The sequence below is a fragment of the Aythya marila genome, assembly GCF_965140915.1.
Source record: "Aythya marila genome assembly, chromosome: 1".
NCBI classification, from domain to species: domain Eukaryota; kingdom Metazoa; phylum Chordata; class Aves; order Anseriformes; family Anatidae; genus Aythya; species Aythya marila.
In genome coordinates this window covers 55,853,710-55,873,799 of record NC_139042.1, presented here as the reverse complement: position 1 = coordinate 55,873,799, position 20,090 = coordinate 55,853,710, and the positions used below count along the sequence as shown (strand labels likewise).

Here is a 20,090-nt window from a genome sequence, read left to right as displayed (position 1 = left end):
AGATACACATATCATTTGTACATACTATGATACACCCTTATAATCCACAGAGAATTATATGGATCTTCACACATTTTTTAAGAGCCAGTTTAATTATTAAATAGGGTGTGTAGAATTAAGACTTATCTGTCATCCAGAAAAGCACTATTCTCCAACAAATGCCAGCATTTGCACAGCTGCCTTAGTAATGGAAAGTTACAGAATACAAACAGCCATTTTTTTATTTTTATTTCTTAGTCACCATGATGCATTTGAGTAGAGTTTCATTATCCCCTCAAAACAAGAATCCAGTGTGATTTTAAAGAAAGCGTCTCCAATATTGGCTATAGCTATGCAGATAACGTAGCTGAATGCTAAATTCCTTTACAGTATGGAATTCAGAAAAAAAAGAAAAAAACATAAGACATACTATTTGTTTCCTAAAAACAATTCCTTTTCTGCCTACCGAAGAAAATCTCAGTTATTCTCTATTATTTAAAGATGGCTTTAGAGGTGGATTATGAGCAGTTATCCCTGTGCTTGGGAACAGTTTTAAGATGCAGGTTCAGGTTTTTGTAGTTTGCAATTGCACAGCCTCGGTTTCTACATAATTAATGTTAAGTTACTACATTAGCTATGATACCTGTGGTTTTCACTGTAATCTTCAGAATATGGTCCAACATGCATATGAAACTGAACGTCATACCACAGATAGAGTTTCAGCCTCTTACTGTTATCTGCTCATTATCAAAATAAGGCATCAAAACATGTCTTACAATCAGATAGAGGACTAAGTAACCAGAGAAATCTCAACAATTAAGTTTAATCCCTAATAGTAACATTATTTTACTTCATTCATTTCAGCAATAGCATTCAATGGTCACAGAATCAGGGGCTACAAAGCTTAATTTATCCATGCCAAAAATCTAATCCACATCTAGCTTTTTCTTTTACCAAATTCCATCTTCATTTTAACACCTCTAACTTACTCTTTTAGTAACTTTTGTGAACAGATTTTTAGGAACGTTCATCATTCCTAGAATGAAATCCTATCAGATTACTTTATTGCACACTAACAGAGCATGATGCAAAGCACGTTATACTAGAAACTCCTTACAAGGGATTATTTTATCATTTGAAAAAGCTGTTTTCTTTTGTTACTTTTTAGATGTAGTTGCAATAAGCTTTTTTTTTTTTTTTTTTTTATAATATTGTGAATCAGGACTGACATGCCACTTACGTGACACCAAAAATAGCTGGCATTACAAATATTTCACTTAAGGAGTCACACATTTAGTAAGAAAGCACTCCTGCACTGAATAATACAGACATTCTAGAACAACTAAAATGTGTAAATTTAATATACTGTCAAAAACATTTTTTCTACTCCTGTGCTCTTCTTTACCTTGTATCAAATTCTGGCCACAAATTTTCAAGTGTCAATACAATACGATCTATGACAATGGATTTGTATATTTCTGCTTGTCATACAGTAGTCAGAAACTAGAGTAAAACTGGACAAGAAGCAGAGAGCAGGCTAAAGAGGGAGAAGGGAACACGACATTTGGTTTTAACTGAAGACAAGAAGAATGCCTGATGTTGAAGTCCTTACGAACAATGCTTTTTCCACAGAAATGTGGCAGAAGAGGGCTAGACAACAGTGGTATAGACCACAGTTGACCCATAAATGTGCTGCAGATGCTTTAACCTTACTACTTCAATTCTATGCTGCAATGAAATTTCAAATTGCCAATTCAAAGAAAAATAATTCCATAGTTTTCTGGCATTTGGACCTAAACCAATAGCCTGAGTTATATTCAAAACACAACAAGCAAATACATGATCAAAACACAGGAGTATAATATACGTACTCAATTCTTTAAGCTGCCCCTTACAGATTCTTTTTTTTTTTTTTGTGCTGTAACGTGTGTAACATGTCAGATTTTCTTCTCTTTTTAAATAAAATTAAGAGTTTTAATAAATATTTGACACCAGAAGAACAAATACTGCCCTTAACACATTTAAGCTACATTTGGGAGGAAAACCACTTGCAAAAGCAACAAGCAAGCCACCAGAAAATAAGCAGAGTGAAAACACTCTAGGATACCAAACACAAATCTCCTTTCAAGAGAGTCTTTAGCTTCTTGCCGTAGGAGCTGTTTGAACCTCCCATCACTTTAATTGTGGAGGCTACTTAAGAAATTCTATGTCAGTCAGGACCAACACTGAAATACAACTATAGTAGTCCACTTTCAAATTTCTTGAAAACCCATTTAAGGATATCAGTAGGGGGTAAATTAAAGCTGTATGCATTAGGAAGCTAATAATTTGAAAAATGTACAGGGGCAATGAACCCTGAAGTTATCAAGCACTGAAATGACTAGAAAAGTGTTTTGTATAGTTCGAAATAGCTAAATAAAAAGTTGTTGCGGAAAAAAAAAAATAAAATCTACCAGACAACCTAACTTAATATTAACACCTGGGGTATAACAAAATCTTGTAGATAACTTTACTTGTACCAAAAAAGGGTGTATGATAATACATTATAGTTGAGCTAGTACACAGCTAGCTTGTGTGATAGCAGAAGTCAGTGTGCCCTTCTATCTACTCTACATAAGGACACTGTTACCTGAATATATTTTCATCAAATTCTAAATCTTGTTGGACTCAGGTTTTCTACTCCAACATCTCTTGCACAATAATTTCTCCAAGCATCTGCAAAAAGTTAGAACTTTCAAAAAGCTGGACTAGGAGAAAGAATTGCTATAATACTGTAATTGTTATTTAACGTGAGGTGAAAAGGTCTTTCATGCAGAATCTGGAAGACTTGAATCAAGAACTATGAAGTCAGAATGGAAACCATACTTATGTCATAACTAATGCCTCTACCATCCTCACAAATAGTTATAAGCCTCTGAAAACCTCAGTGTGCACAACCTTCTAGGGAACTTTGGAGAGTCTTGCTGGCAGGTACTACAAAGCCATGTTCCACCCAATGGACACAGGACCATCTAAAATCACTCCTCATTGTTGGAAGCAACTGAAAATCAGGACACCTGTTCCCTGAGCCCTCTGAGCTTTCCAGAAGAAACAGCCAAGACATTCTTGAATGCAGAAAGACAAGAAAAAGAGGTGAACATGTACGAAAGCAGCACGATGTAAGCTGAACAGGAGAGGACAAAGAACAGCAAGATGGTAAGAGAAGGAATGCATTAACACTTCCAAAAATGTCACATATGTTAGAAATGAACAAAGGCATCCAGCTAAATTAAAAATGTGTGCCCAATGCAAGGCTTGAATATTGTCTTAATCCAAACACTGAAGGGTGAACAAAAAGAAACACTGAGGCTTATGTGAGGCAAGAGTCCCATGGAAACAATTAAGCAATTACATAATGAAAAATGTGTCAGTGTCTACACACACACACGAAATCCAAATCAAAGTGATCTTAATTTGAGTGTTCCTATCATTTGGGTAATCTGCTTTAAGACAGCAGGATGCTATTTTAGTAAGATGGCTTTGAATTTAATGCCATTAAGTTAAGCACAGCTTGCCCAAAAACCTAGGCAGAGAACTTACTCTTTCCAAGTTTCTAAGCCCAGCTGAACACCTCCAGGTGGGATAGATGGAAGCACAACTTAGTAGCACTCCTCTTGCATGCCTTTGAAAAGCAAATTTACACACTGGGTTCCTGAGCAGCCCTGACATGCTAAGAAGCATGCTCGACATATACAAAGGTATACTTTCAGCTTTTGTATGTACAAAAGCTTACACAGTATTTGGGTAACCCCTTGCACAGAAAAAAACAGTAATTTGCCCAAAAGAGGTCACAGTAGTATAACATGAGTGCTATATTTAGATTGTTAAAACAGAATCCATAAATAACAGCAGCCATCTTACAGAATTCAATTGTTTCAGTTCTGTACCACCTTAAAATTAAATGTTTTTTCTGCAAGAGGAATAAAAATATGCACTGAAATAAAGTAAGATATTGCTGCATACATTATAGAAGGGATTCTCTGGTTTCTTAAAAGATGCAGAAACTCATGTGTACTCACTGTCTTCCCAGACCAATACTTTTTGGCTTTTTTTTTGTCCCAAAAAATTGATTAATGCCTTAAGTACCACAACACATTTTACTTAAGTTAAGCAACTTGAGAAGTGTCCTTTGAGCAATGTGATATGGACTACACATATGTTGAATTCACTTGATGCCAGCCACCAAAAATCCTCATTAAAGACAAGGATGGTTGTGGACTGCAACAATTTGAATGACAAGAGCCTGCCACTCACTTCACGGGAAGCCCCCATGGATTAAAAGTTTACATTAAGAACAAAGTAATTCCTTCCCCTCACCAAAAAAAAGCAACTGGTAGGAACATCTTTCATGTTTTATTCGAGGTCAGACCCTGTTCCAATGATTAAAGACTCATTAACTGACTCAAAGCTGCCTTTCGTGCAGTAAGTAACAGCTTTGTCCTATAAATAAACCTTATAAACCTTTCCTACCAGATCACACCTAGGTAGGCCCAAGCTACAATTCTATCAGTCAAGAAAAAGATCAGAGCACCAAAAAGCCCCAAGTCCCAGAGAGCAAACAGTTCACCTGCCTTCAAGACACAGAACTATATACAGAAGGCAATGCCTCGGTGTACAACTTAACTGTACTTAGATGGTAAAGGACAACAGCACACACAGTACTCACCATTTGCTTAATCAGCCATCAGGAGAGGACCTATTCTGGAGATAGTGTAGTCTTCCCATCAACAGATCTACAAGGAACTACTAGTTTGTTGTTTTGAATGAAAGCACTACTAATGAAATGAAATTAAATGAAAGCACTACTAAATGAAAGCACTACTAGTTTGTTGTTTTGAATGAAAGCACTCTTCATCCCTTCCATATGTGATCCAGTCAGAAGCACAGCCCAACACTAAGATACAAGGCTGCCAATATTTTATGACTATTTTATGACAATATGAGAAAAATGAAACAGTTCTAAGTTTGAAGCATAAAATACTTGTGCAAGCTCTACTCAGGCATATTCTTGATTGTTTTTCTGCTGGTCTCAGCATCTCTTTCCCGTGCCTAGCTGTGAGTATCTCCAGGTTTCTGAGTACAGAACAGGGAAGAGTCTTAACCACATGGAAAAACATCTGACAAGTTTATCTGGAAAGAGTATAGGATTCTCCAGTTTCTGACTATAAGTCAAAATGGGAAAAGTATCTTTCCAGCAACATCTATAGGTATGCTATCAACTGTTAGCTCATAAACTATTAGCTCTTGGCTAGTCACAATGACTGGATCAACTGAGGTTCTGAATTACCACTTCAGATTCCTTCTGTCCATTAATACAGTGGTGAAGGCATCACTCTTCCCAGCCTGTTTTGCAAGTTAAGAATGGGAATTCCAAATTTGACTGAGGCCGCTATGAAATATTTCTAGCGTGTGAAAAATATTCAAATGATTCTGTTTTCTACAAACATTCTCATTTAAATATATTTACCTAACGTTCAGATAGGCTAATAAAAGGGTTCCCAAGTGCTCACACAATGAACTGGCAGGTTTTATTCACAAGAACGTTCTGGAATATCTTTTGCTGTTTTTCCCCCATTCTAAATGTTTAATGCATTCCCCATCCCCAAACTGTATAATAAGCAGCTTGAATATAAACAGCATTCACAATACCTTAGAAAGAGAGTGGGAAAGAGTAAGCACCAACACTCTCTTGCTGGAGTTCTGAAGAACATGTCAGTATGATCCTAACAGGCATCTGGAATAAAAATGCTTAGTTGTCTGCCTACATATGTAAATTCAGCAATATCTATCCTGTTGGACAGAAAATATATGCAGGACTCTCTACAAAGGAAAGCAGAATTTCACAGTATAAGTTTCCACATAGTGCTCTGTAAACAGTCAGAGCAGCTTGGAAAATAGCAAGAATATCATTCCATCAAGAATACATTTAGATAATTATATGGTTTTATTACCAAACTAAGCTGCTGCCACATGAAAGCACCCATTTCTCTGCCTCCCTTCCACCCCTCTCCCGCCCCCCAAAAAAAAAAGCTACCAACCTTTGTTTTGCATCTCAATAGCCAAACACAATGCTACTGCATCCCAACATATATATTTGCTATTACAGGTATTAACCACACTCATCTTCAAACCAAGACAAGACAGTATCTGACAAAGCACAGGAAAGAAAAAAAGGGCTACAGCAAATATTTACAGGGATCCCTATCATCATAACCTGATAGCAGGAAACTATACAGCCTATAAGATCATTTGTTCCTAGGTCTCCCCAAGTAACAATCACTTTCCTGTGCCACCTCTGAATGATTAAGTAACCTGGTTGGGATGTCTATCTAATGCACCACATTCCTATACTAAGAGAATGCTTGCCAAGAAAGAAGAATTTTGAAGAGAATAACTGTAAGACTGTAAAGGTAGTTACAAAGAAAAAGGGGGTTGATGGTAGAGCCTACCTGTAGTAACCTTCTAGACATTATCTTTGCATTTTCCTGCTGTGCCATGCATTACTAATCAGTGACCTACTGGAAACTTCAGCACCCATTGAAAAGCCTGGCAGGGTATTTGGCTTTCAATTCTTCTACTCAGTTTATTCCCAATACAAGTATATTCATCAGGCTTAGAAACAACTCTTGAACAAGGGCAGCCACTCAGCAATGAAATGTAAATTACTGACATGTGCTAAAACCTGGACTTGCCACTGCTAATGAGCACATTAAAGGAAAAAGCTCACTAGATATTACTGCAACCTTTTCACTTAACCCTGTGTGTACTGAAAGCCGTAATTTAGCAACAATTAAAGAACTTACCTCGAAACAGTAAGATGTTATTCAGCAAGCGCATGTGTCCTACACAAGCCTGATGTAAAAATCAAGATGGACGAATATGCAAAAATGCCTAATCAGAAACATGTACAATCTAAGTTTATTTTTAATCTAAATTTCATTAAGCAGTTCAAGAGATCAATATAAAAAGAAATAAATGTATATGCCTACTTACATACATAAATCACAACCAAGTTTACAAAAAACTACAGGTGTCAAACCTCAGGGTATCAAATAAAATGATTTTCTGCCAGAAAGCTCTAAGGTTAGGAATTCAACTTGGAGCAACTTTTCCTTTCCTAATGATAGCACGTTTGCCTTGATAAGCAGGTGACTTACTCCAGGACTCAGTCATCCAGCCAATTCCTTACCCATAAAGCGGTCCATCCATCAAATCCACATCTCCAGTTTAGAGACAAGGTTATCATGGGGGACAGCATCAAACACTTTGCATAAATCCAGGCAGATGATGTCTGTTGCTCTTCCCCTATATACCAACACTGCAACCTCACTGTAGAAGGCCACCAGATTCGTCAGACACAATCTGCCCTTAGTGAAGCCATGTTGGCTTCAGTCACATCATTTTCCATGTGCCTTAGTAGATTTTCTTGGACGATCTGCTCCATGATGTTGCTGAGCACAGAGATGGGTCAGACCAGCCTGTGGTTCCCCAGGTCTTTCTTTTTTCCCCTTTTTTAAAATGGGGGTCATGTTTCCCCTCTTCCAGTCAGTGGGAACGTCACTGGACTGCCACAACTCAAATATCATGGACAGTGACTTAGCAACTACATCTGCCAGTTCCCTCAGGACCCTCAGATGTATCTCATCAGGTCCCATGGACTTGTGCAACTCACGGTTCAATAGCTGTTCTCAAACCTGATCTTCTCCCTACAGTGAGAAGTTCTTCATTCTTCCAGTCCCTTTGCTTTCTGGGGCTTAGGCTATGTGGCTAGAGCTCCTGCTGGTGAAGACTGAGGCAAAAAAAGTCACTGAGCACCTCAGCCTTCTCCATACCCAGGGTGACAGAGGTAATATTTATACCCTGGGATTAACAATGCATTCCAGAAACCTCCTGGATCACCTACGCCTTGCTTTGCTTTCTGCCCAACAGATATAGGGTTGGCTGAAATCCCCCGTGAGGGCCAGGGCTTGTGAACATGAGGCTGCTTCTGTCTATAGAAGGCCTCATCTGCTTGGTCTTCCTGATCAGGTGGCCTGTAGCAGGCTCCCAATATAATATCACCTGTCCCTGCCCTACTGAATGGCTGAGTTAAAGTGAAATGTTAACCAGTTCTAATGATGTGAGACCTTATTCAACGTTTACATGCCTATATAAAGCTTGTTCTTCATACTTTACAGCTTCCACTGTTGCTGTGACTGGTGGACCCACACAACAATAAAAAATAAAACTGAAGTTGTCTCCTGTTGCAATGCACCTTCAGCAGGTTGGGTTGTTTTGTTGTGGTAGAAGCAATTCAGGATATTTGAAAGCTTTCCATAACAAAATGCAATGTAATGTAAGGGCAACATAAATACTCTACAAGTGTTGTATAAAAACCTGTGAAAACAATCAGGACAGATGCAACAATCCAAAAGGAAGCAAACAGCAGCATAAAATAAACTCTAACTTCATAAAATTTAGATTAAGTTCTAATATTCAATATGAATGTAAGTATTAACTTCAAGAAAATATTTCCTAAAATAAGATCACAGTCAAAGCACATACTATGGAGTAAAGCACCCCAAAAATTTTTGTCTAGTCCAGAATAATAGGCCATCTTCAGAAGCATGTTTTCATTTAACATCTTTTTCACCAGCTGATACAGAAATCACTCAAACACCTTAAAAAAAAATGGTTGCCAGTCGCGATCAACCCTCGTGAAGCTCACTCCTGGTTTCACTAGGAGTTGTATGTCAGAATTTAATCTAAAATACTGTCAGGCAGAAAGAGATATTACTCCCCTAAAACTCCAAAACCACAAGACCCAACTAAAAGAGGGTATAAACTAGGGATGAAGACTCAGCAGAAAAAAGCCACTAATGCAGAGGAAAAAAGCAAATACACAGCATCACTTATTGCAACGTACAGGTGTCTTCAAGCTAAAACACATTTCTACAAACAAAACAAGTTTTTTCTTTTTCCCCCGTGACTCAAAATACAGCTTTAGCACAGAAGACATTTTGTATGTCTCCTCTCACGTAAGACACCACTACTGACAACAAAATGTATATGAAAATACAGCATGGTGCCCATGTGGCAAACACCCTTCTTGGCTCGTGAAGAGTAATTTCTGTAGACAGATTTTAGCCCATAACTTGCTGTAATTGGTTTTCAACTACGGAAGAGAACGGCAGTCAGAAGTGGGAGATGGAAAATGGTTCTATTTATCACACACATCATTGCTTCACTATAATACTTCAACTCCATAGTAATACCAAAAAGTCAGCAATAGAATTAATTTTCCTGATATGCATATTCTAGCAATTATATATATAATAATCTATATATATTATATAAGTACATAAAAACCTTAAGGATTTAGCCTGTAACATAAGACTACTGAATATAGATCATCCATTGTCAAAGTATAAATTAACTCTTAAAAGTGCAGGCAGAAAACAGAACTGGTTATTAATATGACAGCACCACTTTGGCTGAACTCTGAGCTGATGCTTCATCTTCTTAGAATTACCTTACCACAAAAGGTAAGGTATCTGCTTACCTTATCACAAAAGTAAAGTAAAATCCATGAGACAACAGTTCTTATTTCAAAAGACGTATCAACCCTTAACTGTTCAAGTCTAATCCAACTCCACTAGTAGCAACTGGACATCTAACACTAATTTAGAAACAGAGCAGACCCACATGACATTTTCAAGGTTACCATACTAATTTACATCAATGATACTAGAATAGGACAAATTAACAAATCACATTACATCAAAATGGATGGAGCTTGTGACAACCAGACAAGCTTGTCTGCATCGTTACAAATCAATAGCAGAAAAAGGCAGGAAGTGGAAACAAACAATATTGCCTATATAAAAGGAAAATTACATAGCATTATGTTATTACAACAAAGAAAAAATAGACATACAGTTGCTAATAACCACAAAGGTGGAAAAAGGGCAAGAACATTCTATTCTCACTAGAACTGATAACCACAAATCAAGAAATAATGGATTTATTTTTTTTATTCTATTTTCTTATAGTTCAGATAGCTCTTTTCATTGGTCCCAGTGCCAGGACAGCAGTCAATGGGCACAAACTGGAACACAGGAGGTTCCCTCTAAACATCACGAAGCATTTTCATTACTTTCCGGATGACAGAGCACTGGCAGAGCTTGCCCAGAGAGGCTGTGGAGGTTCTCTCCTAGAAATCTTCAAAAGTCACCTGGACAGCCTGCTCTAGGATGCCTGACTTGAGCAGAAGTTTGGACCAGATAAACTCCAGAGGTCCTTTCCAACTTCAACCATCCCATAATTCTGTGATTTTTCTAGCTCACGTGCACTAGCAGAGGGCTAATAATGTCTGACAAACACTGCAGGTGATCTAATACCTGTACTACTTGTCCCTCCTGTGGATTTCACACAACCCGATCCTATAGATAATTAGATTATTTCTACAAAAAGTTTAATTGGGATTAAATGCAATTATATTCAATAACATTCGGAAGCTTTCCGTCCCAGAACAGTAAGAAGTCTCCCATCAACATCACAGTCTCTGAGGCAGAACCTTTCTAGGGGCACCTACATCACATGTTCACCTAAATAAAAACATTGTCTACTGTTTATCACCCAGCAGAAGCATGGTCTGCAGTCTCCATCAGAGCACCTTAAGCCACCACAGACTGCTTGAGCAGCAACGCTATACTTTGCATGGCAGGACAGAATAGGAAACCCTCATCAACAGCTCTGTCCGCCCTGCTATTTGATGTAATCTCTGCCATAAGCAGAGAATTCCTGATACCAAACTTCCAAATCTTCACCCCCACCCCACCCATCACCTTTCAAGTCCGAAAGAATAAATGCCAACCACTTACTTGACTGGCTTCCCATTTGGCAACCCATGTGGGAACAGCAAATGAATGACACCAAACACTACCCAAAAAATGTAATGTCTTGAATCAAAGGAATTTCAAATTTTACTTAGAAATAATGAAGTCATACACAACAACTGTAAGGAAACACTACTGCCACTAACATTGCATTTTAAAAGGTGACAATCCCATAATTAGCTCTGTGTAGGGCTATGGATCCACTTAAACAAAGTTTCTTACAGGTCAGACATGCATCCCCCTAAAGAAAGGGATATACTTAGTTCTTTGTTTTACCTTTTCCATCTCAAGCATACAGCCATTTACAAACATGTGATTAACCACTTCTATGTGTATTGTTTGCCCATTTATTTCAGACAACTTTTTTTTTTGTTGTTGTTTTAATTCCACCAAGAATGTTAATCTAGCTTCAAAGGTAAAGAAAAATAGCACTGGCTGCTTTGTTCTCCCCTTAGTTCTCCCCAACAGTAGTTGCTAAAAAGACACAAAAGACTTGTAGAAAGAGGTTTCACTAGGTATTCCAAAAAGATCCATATCTTATCCCAAAATTGAATCCTTCTGTCCCACCATGTGTATGGCTACTACTGCAGAGGAGGGTATTTTGGCAGAGCATGGGGACTAGATTTTTTTTTGCTTGAAGAAACAATGTCAAGACAGCATTGTCAAGGCTGCATTCAAAAGAAGAATACTCCAGATTAAAGGTTAAACTTATAACCTTAATTCTTACCATTTATAGACCTATTTTATGCACAAATTCCATGGGCTTTGAGGGAAAATATATCACAATGCACCACCCGTGGAAGTAGGAATTTTATCATATACATGCCTACAAGTGACCAAAATACACTGAAGATGTAAACCCTACAAACTGGTATTTTTTCGTGCTATACTTTGTAAGTAAGTAGTGTTAATCTTGTTCTTTTTTTTCCCTACCCTTCTTCCCCTCAATAACTTCAGAAGGGACTTCTGTGGCAGAGGGGGAAGAAGTTCATTTGTGTTTTTCTTTTATTTAAAGAGTGAGAACTGATCCCATTACAAGTAACTGAAGTACAGAGTCACCATGCATCAAGGTTTGGGCTTCTGGCCATTGCCATAAAGCAAGAACATACATAACTTCAGCTACAGGAATAAGACTCCTCCTCGTTACTAACTACACCACAGGAAGAAGTTCTCAAACTGAAAGAATGACTGGGGCAACCCAGTCTCACATTCACTTTCTGTCACACTCTTCTCCCCTATTTCCTTCTTTATCCAGGAAGAAAATGAAGAAGAAAAAAAAAGTCACCGAGACCATGGGCCAATCTCAAAGCATTTGACATGCATGTGAAGAGGCTTGACTCATCACTCCCACCCCCCACTGTAACAGATGCCCTGTAGATTTGCAAGGAAAAAGAAAATGGCAATTTCAGAAGAGTATCTTCCAACAACAGGCCAACCAAAAGGCTCGTCTTTAGTCTCAAGGCTTTCCCCTTGCCAAATTTCAAAGGCCTACTGCAGACAATAGCACTGTTAGAGCTTCTCAGAGAGGGTCTGCATCAATTCTGTGTAATCGGATACGTTAAGCAAGCTAACGTAAATACAGAGGTCACTAGCAAATTTTTTTAATAACGTGAAGAAACAAACTGTTCTTGCACCTTAAGACTTAGGTTAATATTGAACACTATGTGTTTATTCCACAAAGGGAAAAAAAACCTGCTTACATACAGATATATTGGCACACAAACTACAAGCAACAACTTATGCACTGGTCTTCACAACCCTAATGTATATGGATTCTTCTTCTAGAGCACTGCAAGAGCTCCAAGTTGGACAGCTCAAATTTCTGAATTAAAATTATAAGTTAAGGTTCAAAGAAACTACATTCACTTGCCCAGAACCACAATTTATTCTTCTACATAATAACTAGTGTACCTCAAATACCAGCCTTAAAAGTTTTTCAAGAAATTTTGTTTTAAAATCGCTATCTTCCAAGAAAACAACCTTCAGTTTGACAAACTCATTAACTGACTTCCTTGATATAAATGCAGTGGGGATCCCTTTTCTTTAAGCTATCAAAAACAACCAGAGCAGATACACCTGGAAAGGTGGTTGAATGCCCCAGCTTTTCATATTGGATCACTATGAATAACATGCCAGATCACCTTTTAGAAGATTTGTTCTGGAGCCAACAAATCATTTACCTGAAATCCCAAACATGTTTGTGCTGTCCTCCATTCTAAAAAGAGGAATCCCAATACCCTTCTCTCACTAAGGGTAGAGAGAAGAAAAATAAAGAACGGTAATTTTTTAGTACTCTAAATGTATTGAATTCTTTACAGGGACTGTCTAAAGCTGTCCACTTACTCCATGGATCATTTAGATAATAATGAACAAAAAGACATGCCTTTGTTCAAATCACGCACAGTAGGATTACATGTGAACTGACCCTCCATGTCTTAATTGAAGACAAAGCTTTGCTTTGAGCTCATTACCACTGTTACAGACAAAATGGTAAGTTTAAAACATTTAGTGTACTTGTGTTTCCAAATCTAGGTAGTCTTGCTTTAAAAACAAGATAGGCACCAAGAAATAAATCCAGATTTCACAAGTATATCAGTACTTTCAGCAACTCAAAAAAAAAATAGTATATGTGCAAAGAAAGGAGTGCGGAGAAAGATGAAAACAGAACAAAAGCACATCCTTGCCAGCTTCATAACAGTTTTGTAACATTTATTACAGGCTTTAATAAAGAAGAGAAGCAGCAGGCAAGCTTTCCTCCTAAATACATTAATCAGGTTGTCTGGAAAAAAAAAAAAAGTAGTAGTCCTCAGTGATAAGAAGACATCATTTCACCAATTCTCACTAGGGGTTCGATATTCTAGATCCTCTGACATGAACGGACGCATGATTATGACTTAATTGAGACTTCTGAGAAAGCAAAGCAGAACTTGTTTTTACTATATTTTTAGGGAACAGAACACACCAGGTTTGTGAAATTCAATTAAAAGCTACTTTAAGGCAGTAGCACCAACCCAAATTGAACACGTTTCTAGTGACCACGTTATTTCAGGAATTCACTATTAAAGCATTTGAGTGAAAAGATGAGAAGGAAGGGGGAGGGGATCTACAGGAATGTTTGTTCTTCCTTCATTTCTACTTAATCCCGCCAAAAAAAATTGTTCCAGATTGTCATGTCATCAATATTGTAATTTACATCACCAAATAATAACCAGATTACTAGGACGCATGCCCAGTTTGGAGTAAGAACTATCAAATTTCAAAGTTTGGCAGCAAAATATACCACATAATAGCATGATCAAGTACTTCCGTTTCATTCATTATTTTTTTACAGGAACTGCCAACTAAAGCCAGTTATCGTGCTGGTGCAATCCAGCAGGAACATAATTTGTTATAAATTAAACCAGGAATCTTCCCTCTAAGAAGAGGCTCTGATACAGGAAGCAGAACAGAAAAAGCCTCTAAACTACATAAAAATAACATGCAAGAGATTACCCTAGATTTGGTAAAACCCAGCGAGTGCCAACTGTTTAGAATTCCTTTCAACTTTAACAGAATACCACCACCACTCAGCAACCAGCAGGACACGTTCAGTATCACACAGAACTTGCATTTGTTTTTATCTGGTGGCTTTTAAGAAGCATGCCAGCTAAGAAGCATAAAAATCCGAGTTCATTCCCAAATATTTTCCTTGGTGAGTGGGTGGTATTATCACCAAAGAACTAACTGAATTGTAACAGTCTATACTACAATTAGAACTTGAGCCAAAAGGGACATAAAGGAAGATGCAGAAACAAGAGCTATTCTATTAATGTTAAAAACAGAAGAGATTTTACAGAAGCACATTCCTCATCTGTTTCTACACTGAATCAAAAAAAAAAAAAAAAAAGGTATAAATGACTCTTGAAAACTGTAACAAATTTCTCTTACTGCCTATAAAAAAAATAACAAATTAAAATTTTTCCAGCATTTCATGAGCGACATGGTTCGACGGAAGTCAGTAAAAAAAAAAAAAAAAAAAAGCCACGTATCAGTTTCTGTGATACACAAAAACCCCACAGAAGTAAGGAGATTGCAAAAGAGGAATTTTTTTATAGATTCAGATGCGAAGTGAAAACACCACCCTCAACTCACTTTTGGTCCTTTCAGGGGATGCAGTTCTACAATACATGACTTCCAGCACAGAAGCCAGTTTTTAAACAGCTTTCTATTTCTATCCTGAAAGTGCAGTTCGGCACCTTTTCAGGGCTGCTGATACAGCTGTTCACCAGCTGTGCTATGAGTCACCAAAATGATCATTTAAAAAACAGATACTTTCAACTTAGATCATTTCAGTGACCCAGTTTTACAGAGCAGCCACAAACAGTACAAGCACAAGCAAGAAAGCTGAGTAGTTCCTATGTCCTTAGTATAGCTCTTACAAAGAAGCACCTCCCCTTTTCCCAAAAGAAAATAGACTGCAACTACACCCTTAAAATATCCTTGAAATCTGCCCTGAATTGGTGTATTGATTCCTCAGATGGCTTGAAATGAATATATACCACCTAGTGCATACTTTGCAGCCAAGCAAACGAAAACAACTTACCAAACGTCTAGCAAATTCTTTATTTTCTGAAAGAAATCCGTATCCTGGGTGTACCTGTAAAAATAAAACAAAGAAGTTTAAGTTGATTGACTTCTGGAGCCAGACACCAAATTTGCTAACACATTTTAGATACCAGGGAAGGTGAAACAGACCAGTAAGCATTTAAATTAGTTGAATAACTTAAGAAGCTGTCATAACACATTGATTTAGCTGTCTTAAGTAAAGCTGTAAAAATTTACTGGTTGAACTTAATTTTCTGAAACAAATATTGCTTACTTGACTACAGAGACAGATGCTGTTTGCAGAGACTGACGTGCTCACTTTGTTCTTTTGCTCTTTTTAAGTCCCTTTTGCCACATTTACATCAGTGCAGACTTCTACATCTATACTCATCCACACTCTTCTCAATAACCACTGTGAAGCACTCTTCACCCCAAAATACATTTTAGCTCTGTTCACAACAGCACTCCAGGTCCACAATCATGAGCCTCCTACCTCTAGCGACCCTTGCTGGAGAACAGCATTTACTGTCTCATTAGTATAAGTGATGCATCCTTATATGCCCAGTTTGCTATTCACGCCCCAGTATAAACCCTGTATAATTACTTGATGCGAGTGTGGTGGAAAAGTTTTCTTTCTGCAACTCGTAAGATTCTTCATCTGATATACTTCAAGAGACAAAGTACAAGCCATTTTACCACCCTCTTTTAAAGAGTGTAAACAACTGCAATCTACTTTCAGAAACTCTGAGGGAAGGAAATAGGAGTCATTTTCTTTATAAGGAAGTTTTGGATCCCTAAAAGCACCATATCAAACATCTCCTTTGAAAGGAATTACCCTGAAATGGTTTGGATCAGGATTGTAATTAGTGTTGCTCAAATACATCCATCAAATTTTACTTTAAAAATGCTGTCTACAGTAGCTCTGAATAACACATTTGTTTCATTGTCAGAACAAAGAACATTGGACATGTGAACATGACTACACATTAGTTTTTCCAACTGATCCCTGGTAAGCTTTGAATCCCTGGCCAGTTTGGAAGGAGAAAGGCAGAATAGCTCACATGTATAAATAAGGGCTGAAGTGCATTTTGTAAACATCCTAAAACAGAATGCAGCTTCTTGTAAGTACCACGTGTATACAAGTCAAAAACTGATTCAAACCAAGTTTAAGAAGGAGCCTTTTTTTGGACACACTTGTAAAACATTCAAAAAGCCATTATGGCATATAAAGGGTTAGCGCTCAAAACTAATTGGGATTTTTTTTTTCCCCTAGCAAATTTGGAAATGAACTGAAGCTGCTCCCTGGTGTGAAAGCTGAATCCAGCAGCCACCTGCAGGATCAGCGACCAGTGCTGCCAGATGCTACAAAGCCTTTGATTTCCAGTAGCGATTTCGGACACATTTAACTCATGTGACATGAACTAACTGGAATAGCATATTCAATCACTTCCCCCCCACACACCTTTAAAAAAAATACAAACTCTGGCTTTTCTGCTTTCTATATATGAAACAGCTGCAGCAGATAGACTCATTCAGACTCACAGCTTGGGCCCTGGTTTTCTTAATGACTTCCATGATGGCATCCATGTTGAGGTAGCTTTTGCTGGTGGGAGCTGGGCCAACACAGACAGCTTCGTCCGCCATTTTCACGTGAACCTGAGGAGGGAATATTCCACATTAACAGATGCTCCCAGCAAAAATAATTACCATCATCCTGAAATATGCACACAAATCTGATTGTTTCAAGGGTGATTTACATACCGTAACCACTCTAAAACACACGCTGAAATTGCCAACATTGACGTACAGGAACTCACACAATAACATTACATCTCATTTAACTCCGACCTTAAGTCGCTGTCAAATGTTTTATTCCAATATATTATTTTGAATTTGGTCAAATAAAATCAAGACAAACACAATTTCAGCTTCCTATACTGATCATCTATATGTAAATTCAGTCTAAAAACTACTTTGTTACATGTAACCAGGGTAGTCTAATATCTTAATACTTAATAACAAACATTCATGACCAGTTCTAAGCAGGCTCCCCAGGAAGTTGGGGATAATTAGAGTGAATTGAATGAAGGGATGCAGTGAGTGTCCCTGCACAGCATCAGGTCAGCACCATGCACAAATTAAAGCCTATGACTAAAGAGTTCAATATCACTACACGTGAACCAGAAAATCTTGAGAATTATTTAAGCAGGCTCATGTTTGATTCCTGATCCATTGTATCCTCATTTATATGCATTTGTCAAACATTTTTTTAGACAGTTCTAAACTACACAAGAGCGATAAATATTTTTACCAGGAATAATAAAACAGCTAGGTTTGAAGAAAATGAGAACTCATTCACGCACTCAGGGAACACAAGTTACAAAACTTCATTTAGGTTGCTCTTCAACATGTTTTCGGAGTTCAGAATTCTTTTACCTATACGTTTCCAAACAAATCAAGATACACACAGACCCACAAAACAAAAAGCAGTTTCCCATTTTGCTTTCCTTTTGTAAGCTCCCTTCCAGCACGTATTTAAGGAAGCCTGCCATTGTTTAAACTGTGTAAGATTTGTAGTAACTATGCGTTAATAAGGCTTGTCACTATACAGCTTGACATTTCAATGCTTACCAATTTTAAAGCTGTTATTTTTATGAAAGACTTTACATCATCTTCAGCATGCTATACAGAACATAATTTAAAGGATGTTGATTTATAAAGTGAATCTCAACATATATGAAGTTTAAAATAGTTTTAGTTTATGAACAGGAATTTTACTTGCAAGTAGCATGAAGATTATTAGTATAACATACTAAGGTTGGAAGTACTGTAGTTCCTACACACTATTAGCTCATTCAGAACAAAACAAGAACAGAAAAAAAAATCACATCTAGAAATAGTGACAATCAGTAGTCAAGCAATTCTGAGTAGTAAAATAAAAAAATAAATATTCAGGTAGTGTATAACAAACATGTAACAAGCACAGGGAGTCACTTTAAGCATTCATCTTTTATAGGTAGTTTCACCAACTTTTTCTGTACTTCTCAAGAAGTTAATCCTAACACAAGGAAGAACATGAAGTTCTCTTCTGGGAGCATCTTTTAAATAGATACCCAAATACACAGCCAACTCAGAAGCTCTGAGTGCACACAGCCTCCTGGAATCACCACATATTTCACATTTGAGTAGTTATTCCTTCTTTCAAGTGGCAGTGATTTTATTTTAACATAGCAGCATTAGCCTCACATTATAAACAAAGCTACACCAAAAACCCTAAGCACTAGCACAGACAATTGTGCTGCAGGATTTTAATGCTTTATAGTAAGAACACCTTGGCTGATTATCCTTCCTGAAGCAGTAACTACAAGTAACTGCATGGCCCTTGGATACCCTTATTTACATGATTGATTCATATGTTTAAAGTTGTTCTGATTTCCAACATGTTTCACGTGTCTAGATAAAATTATTCAAGCTAAAGCATGCATGTTTTATGGGACCAAAAGCTTCCTTACATAATGGACTAAAAATAAGGCAGTTAATTATTTTTAAGCATCAAGAGAAAAGTTCCACATCCGCACACTTCTCACACAGAGACCAGCAGTTCTACTAGCACCAAAAGTAGTCATAAGAGACGTTGTAAAATCATTGATTTTCTTTTAGATTTACTCCAAACAGTCTCGTGCACGTTTCCTCCACAAATTTCTTCCCCTTCAAGTGTTTTATTTCAACTCTTTGCATTTCTTACGCTTTCTTACACTTACACTTTCCCACATCCCCCTTTAATCTGGCAAATCCATTTCTCTTCATATCCATTACTGCAAGCTGTTAGTGCCTTCTCAGGCTCACTGTCAGATCAGCCTTGCGTGCACCCTAATATACAACACACACAGATATAACAAAACAGCAGAATTTTAACAGTCACTTTATCTGATACACTGCCAGAGCAAGAAGCAAGTTTCTTTAAGACAAGAAACAAACCTTCATTTCTCCCCACTACCTCAAAATCCACAGTTTTTCACATTCCAATGACATTAATTCTGTGGATCTTTCCATATGGACTTATTATAAATACAATTAAACCAGCCCACACGTAATCCAGAAACAGAGATCCATTTCTTAGCAGATATCACCTCTTTACGACAGTTCCCATTTTTAAACATACTTTCTTTCTTTTACAATGCGCTGCAGTTCATGAAGAATACTACAAATACTATAACACAAATACAGTACAGAACTTACAGTATAACATGTAGAAATGTAAATACACTGAGCAGCCATAGCAGCAGGTAAACATTACAAAAGCCATCACTTGAATCTAAATGACAGCTGAATCTTCCAGCTTTCTGCCAGGTGGCACATAACAATTCACACCATAATTCTTTTCTCTGCAAAAACTAGCTTACAATAATGCAATATTTCTGGACAGCCCAAAGAATCCAGCAACTTCCTTTCTTCAAGCATTTCAAATATATTTGTTTTCAAATTCAAGGGTTGACTTAAATCACACAACCCTAGGCATTCAATACTTGTCCCTAGCTTACCAAAGCCAACATTTCAGGAGAGTAATTTCTCCCTTTTCTGTTTTAGTTTAGAAAAAACAATGTCAACAAA

The 20,090-nt window shown here is 37.4% G+C and overlaps 1 protein-coding gene across 1 annotated transcript in view; it reads right to left on the bottom strand.

Moving 5' to 3' along the window:
* Positions 1 to 20,090, bottom strand: part of PCCA (propionyl-CoA carboxylase subunit alpha) — a 284,602-nt gene that overhangs the window by 225,263 nt on the left and 39,249 nt on the right. Inside the window, exons 5-6 of the mRNA XM_082774792.1 lie at positions 17,022 to 17,135; positions 15,478 to 15,531 (exon numbers count right to left, since the gene is read on the bottom strand). Coding sequence (XP_082630918.1) covers positions 15,478 to 15,531; positions 17,022 to 17,135 — 168 coding nt within the window. The remainder of the gene's footprint in view (positions 1 to 15,477; positions 15,532 to 17,021; positions 17,136 to 20,090) is intronic.